This window comes from Apis dorsata, unplaced genomic scaffold (assembly GCF_000469605.1).
Source record: "Apis dorsata unplaced genomic scaffold, Apis dorsata 1.3 scaffold_295, whole genome shotgun sequence".
Lineage (NCBI taxonomy): Eukaryota > Metazoa > Arthropoda > Insecta > Hymenoptera > Apidae > Apis > Apis dorsata.
The window spans coordinates 958,317-968,795 of NW_006263570.1; the positions used below are offsets into that span (position 1 = coordinate 958,317).

The 10,479-nt window shown below is 25.0% G+C and overlaps 1 protein-coding gene across 1 annotated transcript in view; it reads right to left on the minus strand.

Moving 5' to 3' along the window:
• Window positions 1-3,084: 3,084 nt before the first annotated feature.
• Window positions 3,085-10,479, minus strand: part of LOC102680003 — an 86,965-nt gene continuing 79,570 nt past the window's right edge. The window contains exons 7-11 of the mRNA XM_006617304.2: window positions 5,863-5,875; window positions 5,178-5,783; window positions 4,996-5,106; window positions 4,680-4,915; window positions 3,085-3,472 (exon numbers count right to left, since the gene is read on the minus strand). Coding sequence (XP_006617367.1) covers window positions 3,124-3,472; window positions 4,680-4,915; window positions 4,996-5,106; window positions 5,178-5,783; window positions 5,863-5,875 — 1,315 coding nt within the window. The 3' untranslated portion in view covers window positions 3,085-3,123. The remainder of the gene's footprint in view (window positions 3,473-4,679; window positions 4,916-4,995; window positions 5,107-5,177; window positions 5,784-5,862; window positions 5,876-10,479) is intronic.

Consider the following 10,479-nt stretch of genomic DNA (forward strand, 5'->3'; position numbering starts at 1 on the left):
AAATTTACAATTGAACATTACGAATTACAGGCTCAGAGCATCTAAATTCGAAACGAGCTTCGAGATCAATCCTCCATTTTATCCTTTTACAATAAATAAAATTTATATAAAAAGAAGAGAAAAATATGAAATCGATGAAAAATATTCACTCGAAGGAATAGAGTCGAAGCTTGTTAATCCTCTATAATTCGACAGGAATCAAAGATCAAAAATGAAAGATCGAAAGCAGAGAGTGCGAGAGTGAGAGCATGTGTAATGTAAGAGAGAAAGAGAGAGAGAGAGAGAGAGAGAGAAAGAGCGAATTAGACGTTTGACATATCAAAAAAGACAGGATTCTTCTTCATGAGAAACCACACAGCAATACCTTTCCGCTCAATATGGATAATAAGGAAAGAGAAAAACCTATAACGATGTTTTGAGAATGTTTTTAATCGACGAATTCAAAGAATTCGATGCCATTTACGGAGGCGGTAGGCGAATGTAGATATTTCGGCGAACAATTTTAACAATAAAAAGAGAAAAAAAAAAGAGAGAGAAAAAGGACCCTCGTCACGTACAATAGCGTGTAAAATTGCTTTTTAAATCCTGAGGTTAACAATTAAAAAGAGCTGACATCGTACAATAAATCACTGAACTTCTTATCGCGTGACGATTCTAAAATTTTTAAACATGACATCATTCGAACTGCATTATTTGTATACCGCGAATTGATAAACATACGAATCTTGGAAAACATTTTTTCATAATTATAGGGAATATCAAGCGAATTGAAAGGAAAAATTGCAACACGAGTCACACGAGATAAAACGCATTTAACAATTTCAGTAATCGTGGCTCTTTTCCAAAAGAAAATACAAATATCGCCCTATCGTCCTTTTGTACTATTATAGTTCGAGAAAATTTCGAGAATGCGCCAGCTAAGAAATCGAAATCGAAACGATTCATAGTTGAAACTTCGATGATAGAATGGGGTAAAAAAAAAAAAAAAAAATCGCTAAAAGGATTATCTAAATATTGATACACGAATATGTTAGATATTATACGCGAGTAAATGTTTATATTCCGTTAACGAAGAGAATCATAGACAAGAGAGAAAGAAAGAGAGAGAGAGAGAGAGAGTGAGAGAGAGTGAGAGAGTGAGAGAGTGAGAGAAGAAAAAGAGCAAAGCGTCCGATGTTTGGAGCAGGAGAGGCAAAAATTTGTTTGTAAAATCTAAAAGAAAAAAGAAAGACTATCGTTAGACTATCGTGAAAAATCATGCGAAAAGATAAAATATAATAAGAAAAATTCCATCTATTCTTTCGCTTGCCAAAACGAAACGTGTGACGAGAGAGAGAATAATAGTTAATAAAAGAGCGAGGATACGTACAACAGTACAAGATAGACAAAATAAAAAAAAAAAAAGAGAAATGTTTGTAAGATATCGACTAAGTCCTGAGGAGTTTCACTTTAAAAATATAGTAGTACGACGAAAACAATGTAAATGTATGAAAGGTCTATTATTCCCTTCATCCTAGCCCCGTTCCTAATCTTTCTCAGAATATATTTCCTTCCTCCTTTTGCAGAATCCTTCCTCGGCATCCTTTTCCTCCCTCTCTACGACGAGTGTAAAAAAAAATATCATGTAAAATTAATACACACACACACACCGATTAATATAAATATGAATATAAATATAAATATAAATATTATAAATAAATGAATAAATATAAATATAAATAAATAAATGAATAAATAAATAAATATATATATATATATATAAATATATGTATGTATACATGTGTGTATGCGTGTATTTATATATGTATACATATCTGCACGTATGTATACACATATATATACATTCTAACAAATGATTGATTGTGAGTCATTTAAATAATTGTTATATGTATTTTCTATATATTATGACAACTAATACAATGATATATATTGAGATGACATTACGGTACTATTAACTAAGTGTAGTTAAAAAAAATTAGGCGGGCGGATGCTCGCGTTACAAGAAAGAGATAGGAAAAAGTTGGATTATTCTAGTCCAATATTTCTATAAATCTCGCTAAATGAAAATAAAAAAGAAAGAAAGAAAGAGAAAAAAAAAGTAAAAATGGCGGAGAAGGCGGGCCAGCGCGCAAATAATGCGAAATATTTAAAAAACAGACAAAAACTAGAAAAAAAAGAAAACGATAGGAACGAAACACTCGAAACGGTTCCTTTGCACCACGATCGGTGAAAGAAGTGTATCTTTTCATCTTGAAAATCATTTATGCATGGACTAGAAATGACGAAAGAAAACGCGATAATAAAAAAAGACACATGTCGTGGTGACATTTCGAGTGTGTTCGTTTACATATTGAAAAAAAAAAGATGAAAAAAAAAAGAAAAAAAATAACACTGAGTGAAGAAATCAATGTGGAATTTGCAACAAAAAAAAAATGTATTTTCTCACTCCCACTGCGAGGTGTATGTTCATCGCTACATCTTATTTGGAACGAAAACCTAAATATTATATTATTATATAAAATCACTATATAATTGTAACGAAAATTGTTTTTCAAACGATGTGGTATTTTTATTGTAGATATTATTATATAACAAATAAAATCATGATTCATTATATCCTTTGTATGTTTACTTAATTTATTCGTATCTACATCGGGGAATCCCTTGATAACGTATAATAAAATATTAATTTTACATCGATTTTAAAGTGTAAATCGATTTTATTTATTTAATTAAATGATTGTTAATCTTAGATTTTAAATTATTGCTTTTCAAAATGAAAAGAAATCTAATTTAAAAAAAGTATATAATTTTGTATAAATTTTGTATAAATTTCAATTAACAATCCTCACTTACATCAATAATAAATGAATAAAAACAAATAATATTTTATATATATATTTATCCTAGAGAGGTTTTATAACATATTAGTTATTAGATAATATTTATATTAAACTATCACAAATAAATTCTTATAAGATATAATAAATAAATATTAATATTGTAACATTAAAGACATAGATTATTCATAATTCTTAAATAATCATACATGAGAATTAATAAATAAAATCATAGAGTTAAAAATATTTGTACTACAAATTTTTCTAACGAATACAATATTAATCAACAATCTACAAAGTTAGGTTTATCACACTGATCGGTAATCGTATTAAATATCAAATCACTTCGACAGTAGAAACCCTTTGGAACTGCGTTCACGTATTGACAATAGTAAAATTTTTTGCAGTTGAAAGGATCCCTGAAATATCCTTCTTTTATACATGTAGGGATAAGTGGAACAGTAGATATCGTTGGAAAAGAATGAACTGCAGGATCTTGAGGAGGTAACTGCTTTAAGGTATTGTCGCCAATGTCGTACACTTCGATATAATTCGTTTTTAGCTTGAACGACGAGGACGGTGTGCAGAGAGTAAAAATAACTATCAAGTAGATACCACAGAAACGCATCTGCAAAAAAAAAAAATATAGATTGTAAATTAGTAGTTTTAATAGTAATTTTAACACTTTTTACATTAAAATGTTATTTAACATTACATTGATTTGTTAAAAAAAAAACAAAAAATCAATCATAAAAGATTTATTGAATAATATAATGGTAAAAATTATTTGAAAAATTTAAAAAATATTTGAAATATATAGTAATTATTGTGATATTTTATTAACAAAATTACAAATGAGAAAATTATATTTATTTAATTTCAATATAAATAAAAATGTTTTAACTGTAATTAAATATAATTAAAAATATAATTAAAATTATAATTAAATATATAAAAATATATATATAACTAATATACTAACTTTGAAAAATAATAAATTTTTTTTAAAATCTCAATGATTTCCAAATTCGTCCGCGTACGATTAAATCGATTAACAACGCGCGATGCTATCAGTCGCGTTTTCTTGACTAACGTCTAGAATCTAGAGGATGTTTGATATCATACTTATATACTTACATGACTTATATATACATATATACATAACATCTCATCATATTCATATTCAGATATAATACGTAGAAATAATACAATACGAAGAAACATTGTTGATATTATGAATAGTAAATTTTTTTCATAAAGTGTTTATACTATTTCTTGGCATCGAAAGATAGTTTCGGGTAATTTAATTATGACCGTGATCATTTTTATGATTGTAGGGCAAGGCAATGTTTCAATGACGAATAAGATTTCATATATTTGAAATATATTTATAATGAGATTTTTAAAGATAATTTCGAATTATAAAATACATGAATGACTGATTTATTAGAAGAATTAAATATTACATGCTTTTTTTTTGTAAAATTTAATTTGAAATTTATGTAATAAGTTTATAATATCACGTGTTCTATACATATGTTCTAATAGTATTATATTTTAATAATCTTGCATTATCTTACATACAAATTTATCGATATTTTTTTGAACATATATATACTTTTCTTAATTTTCCTAATTTTCCTAATGAAATATTACATAAAAATATTTTAAGTTTTTCTAAATATACTTGAAATGGTAATATAATAAATTAGTCAAAAAATTTCAGGAAGAATACCTTTTTTTATTAACATTAAATATTTAATTATTTTATGTTTTTCTTTATTTAAATATTTGAAAAGCAAACATAATTTTAGGAAATTTATATTTATTTCTGTAAATCACGTAAATTTTGATACATCTGGAAATTGTGGAACATAAGAATATTTTCTTTCCGGTTCGATTGTTTTTGTCTTATTTATTTTCACGGGCAAAACAGTCATTATACTCGTGGTTAATTCTACAGGTCTCAATGATCCAAAGAAATCTGTGACTGGTACTTTATTAGGATCCCTTCTAAATAAATCTTTTCTTACTCCTACTGTTGATAAGCAATAATGCTTAGGACATACTTTGAGCTAAACAAAGAATTAAAATAGTAGATTATTAATATAATAAATGCAATCTTAATTTAAAAATTGTTTTCTATATAACTTACAAATTCTCCCAATGTTTTGGAACTAGATGGTTCTACTTTTTCTAAGAAGTCCAATGCATAATATGTATATCTATCTATAATGTAAACGCCAATGGCAGGATCCAAATGATGCTACAAACAAAATGAAAGATATTGATAATGATCAAACAAAAATATGCATAGCAATAATCTTAATGACTCACAGAAAGTGAATCTTCGCCTACTAGACTAGATGCAACTGCAAGAATATTTGGAGAATAAAATTTCTCATACATTGAACTTGCTTGACAAGTATCAACAATAAATAAAATTTCATGATATCTTCTTTTCTGCCACATTTGTTCTAATGCATCTGCAAGTTCTTTACTAGTAATTTCTTCAGAATCTTGAAATTTTAAGAATCCATTTCCACCATGACCAGTAAGATAAATTAAAATATTAGATCCTTCATCCGTTAATAGTTTTTTGGATCTTGGTGTTTCTGGTGCTAATCGCCCAGTTAATAATCTCACAAAATTTTCTACAGTAACTTCATATCCTCTATAATCTACTTCTACATCATCTCCATAAACATTAATATGTTGTCTGATATTATTGAAAACTGTAGCTGGTCTGGGATTCCTTGGATTGCATGCCATGTCATCTGCTATCATTAGAATAATTTGTGAATCTGGTATACCTAAACGTTTAACACTTCTATAAATGGATAATACGTTTGCTACATGTCGATAATTAAACCAAAATCGTGAAGTATCGACCAATACTGCCCAATTATTTGAATGCCCTGTCTTAGCAAAGTTTTCTGATATCTGAAAAGGTTAGATTTCATAATGATGATAAAACATATGAGAATATTATAAAATTAAATTATAATATGTTTATACAAACCTCCCAAGTATAACTTAAATGAAAAATACAAAAAGCAATGATAAATCTTAAATACATCATGTTAATTGTGTATCACATAAATTATAAAAATTATTATTGCTCTTTGTATATATTAACAATTTACAATAATGAAATTTCCAAGATTAAAATAAAAAATTAATCATTTTATTTGATTCATTTTTATTGTTAATTAATACTTAATTTTTTTATAACAGTAATCTTTATTACTGTTTATAAACTGATCTAATGAACATAACCTCTAAAATGCATATAGACAATTCAAGAATGTAGCATTAGCTATCAGATGTCTCTGCAGTCAATACGAAAACTGCTGCCTTAATGTCAAACAAATTTTATTAAAGTATAAGTTATGATATAAATAATAATCCAGACAATCAAAAAAAAATATATATATATAGTTGGTATTGAAATTAAATTTTAATGCAACATTATAAATAAAGTACATGATAGAAAATCTTACAGTCTTATAATTTGTATTAACATTCTACAATCTTAAATTTAATAAAAATATTAATTAAAATAAACTAAGGAATTTATATAATAAAATATAAGATTCAATATTTAATATTTTATATTTTTAATTTTGTATTGTAATGTGGATGATTTTTTGAAATGATCTATTTATATTATAATATATTTATTTAAAAATAATAAATTATGATCAATATAAAAGATTTATTTAGATTTATTATAATAAATTTATTATTATTCTTTTATTATTTTAATAATTTTTATATTGAATTAATTCTAATAATCTATACTCATTATATTTTTAATTGGTAAGATCTATAAAAATCTCAAAATTAATTAAATATATAATATATTGTATTTTAATTTTCGCGCTGCTAAAATGTATAAAGAATACTATTTTAGCCAATTAGAAAGTCGCTAACATTTAGTAGCGAAACGAATCAATGCGCATCATAGTGCGCATCATAGTGCGCATTATAGTGCGCATTATAATGCGCATTATACTGCGCATGACAGTTTACAATTGAAAATTGTGGTAACAGGTTGCATTTCGTCGGTAGAAATGTGTAATTACATAAAATTTTTATTTGTTAAAGAATTATATTACCGTTATTAAGTTTAATTTTAAATTATTAAGTCTTATCTTATTAATATGTGTTTGTTTAACCGTTATTGTATCAAATATTTGTGACAAATTATCGTTTAATGGAAGCTTCGAAGACGTGATGGCTTTGAAAGTTGCATGGATGAGAATTAAAAAATAATTCATGAATTTTTGTGTAAGTATGATAAGATTTTACTAATTTTAAGAGAGAAATATAATTATTATACATTTCTTTCGTCTTTTTATTCACATAGAGAAATAATAAAAGAAATAGTTAATCATTATAATCAATTTATACATACATATATATGTGTGTGTATGCGTGTGTCTGTATTCCTTTCCTAAATGTATTTATTCGTACGTTTAACTTATGTTATTATTCTAATCGTATTATTTCTGTATTTGTTTTACATTCAAGCTTGGAAACATTTCTTATAAATTATTTTTCTAGGAAATTGACGATTCACGTTGTATTATTGTTGACACGTTTCTTGTCGACTTGTCGAATTATTAAACATATCCCCTCTCCAATTTGTAATTCGACATATTGAAATCGCTCGACGAGGCGTCATTTCGTTGTCGAAACTCGTAATGATTAGATTCTTTATTTTAAGTGTGTGATCTATTTATTCTGTAATATTTATTTGACAGTTATTTTTTTTACTTTTTAAACTACTATTCATTAATATATACATAATATTATATATAGTATATATATATATATATATTATAATATATAATATATAATATACATATATTATATATATAATATATATAATATTAAATATTTGTTTAACTGTTTATTGAATATTAATATAATTGATAATTTTTTGGAATAATTTATTCTTTTTTTTTTTATTCATTTGATTTACCATTTAGTTAGAGTTGCCATTATTATTATGAGCTTTAAAAATAAGATTTGAGTTAGATTATTTAATTTAATATTTTAATTTAATTCTTTAAACATTTTTTTTTCCTTTTATTCATTTTATGTATTTATTTTAAGAATTTGATTTTTTTTGAGCAGATAATTAGTTTTTTGAAATTATTTTAGGTGAAAAAAAAGGATTTTTAATATGGATACCATTACAATTATAGAGAAAAGGTAAAATTTAAATTTCTGTTTCGGAAAGAAAAACATATACAAGTATTTCTACATATTTTTTTTTGAATTAATAATTATTTAAATTAATAATTTTATTTTAAATTAAATGATTAATTTATTAAATAATATTTATGTATATTATGATATTAATTTAAATTACATAAAAATAAAATGAATAAATAAATTATCAAATATTATATTATTTTTGTAATAACGTAATTATGATACAATATAATTAAAATAACAATATATTTTTAGCAAATACAAAAAAGAAGAAAATATAAAAATATTTTGTTTCCTTTTCTATATTTTCTTTTTCTAATATAATTTTATTTTCAGATTATTGTAATTGCGTGCAATGCAATTAGTAGAGTCAGTGTTTGTTTCGTAATAGTATTTTTTATTTTTTTGCATAATAGTTCTAAGTAAATTTAATTAAAATAATCATACGCGAACTTAGAATCAGTGCTTATTCGTCGATTGTACAAATGCGTTAATAGTTTTTTATTTTTATTTTTTTATTTTAAATATTTGTATTCGGTATAAGATAGAATCAATACTTTTCTCAAAAGAATAAAATCATCTATTATGTAAAGAGGTAATTATCTTTTTTTCTATTTAAATTTTTATATTTTTGAATTATACTATTGAAAAAACTTATATTATTGAGAAATAAAACCAGCAGAAGCAATAAAAAATTTTAAATTTTTATTTAATGATTTCAATTTTTGTTATTATTATATTTATTAAATTTATTTTTATTATCATTATTCATAATTATTATATTTATTAGAATTTCAATTTTTGTCACATTGTAAATTATAATATTCCATTTTATTTCCACTTTTTGTTATAAATATTTTTCTTTTTTGTTACAGACACTTTGCTGTAAAGTACAACACTGATAGAAATGCAGATTCTTCGCATCTAATGGTGAGTCGCATGTTTTTTGGTTCCTCCAGTCACTCAATCATGTCGTAGGATGAAAGATCCAAATCGACAGAATGATTGGTTGTATATGTAGAATTTTGTACGAGCACAGTGACCACGAGTATATTATACTTGTAAATAGTAACATTTTCTTTTTCTATGTTTTATTTATTAGTTCAGGTTAGGTCTTCTTGTATATTGCCTTTTTAAATATTACTAATTTTCCATTTTAAAAAATTAAATTATTAAAAATAAATCAAATTATTGTATTACTATATATTAATATGAATATTTGCAAATGTTAAATATCTAAATATGTGAATTTCAATTCATGAATTTTGACAATTTTAAACAATTTGTTATTTGATTTTCAAGATATTAATAATAATAAATAGTTTTATTTTTCTTGTTTATTAAATATTATATGCAAGAAGACATTTCGTGACAGGTAGATTTTGAAATCAAAGCTACTAATTTTGAATATTTCTTTCATATTTTCGAAAAACACTTTGATGAAAAATCGCCTGAGGATATTTACATTAAAATATTTAATTTCGAGTCATTATTTTCATTAAGTTATATTTCAATCGTTTTTTTAATAATAAATATATTCCCTTTTAATTAATAATTTTTTTATAAAATGTTAAAATATCAATAATTTATAATATTTTAATTATAATAAAATCATTAAATTTTAAAATATAAAATTACAAAAGAAATAAAGTTTATTAGATCGTTATTTATATCAATTTATATCAATTTTTAGCTCAGGATTTTCAGATTTAATCCCTTCCGTGTTCATTGCCAGGATCTCATTCACGTGCTCAGGTGCCACTTGGATGAGAAAAAGGCAATGGGCACGATGACTTTAGTTGATAAATTTATAAAAATTTCTCAGCGACTGATGATGCGTTAGTGTATCGTGCACGACGTATTTTCCACTGTGTGTGTGTATGGTTAGGCTGTGGAATTGCGTCGTTTTTATCTATAAGTCTATTAACAATTATTAATTTAATTAGAATTTATAATAATATGATAACAGATTTATTAATTAATAATAATTAATCTTACTTTCAAATCGTAATATTTTATTTTACATTATTTATTTCATTATGTATTTTATTATGTATTTTTCACGCAATGGTCATTAACCATCCTCAGTCGATTTCAGGAAAATGGTACGTACACTTAGAGTGTGAAAGTAGTGTGCCAAGCTCGGGTGTCGGAGGCGTCCCGGGATGTTTCCCTAGTTTAGGCTTTTGCGCCCGAGTATTATGCGTGAGAATCGTGGAATGAGTGTGTTGGTGTGCCTGTTTTGCCATTTTTTAAATATAGAGCTAGGCAGGATAGGTAGTATACTTCTAGAACGAATGTTAATTATAAGTAGGTAGGGCCGGGCAGGTTGTCACAGTCTCTGGTCGGATAGGCGCGTTTTCGCGTGACAATCTGTTTCAGGGAATAAAATTTGAGAAATCGAGGGCAAAGC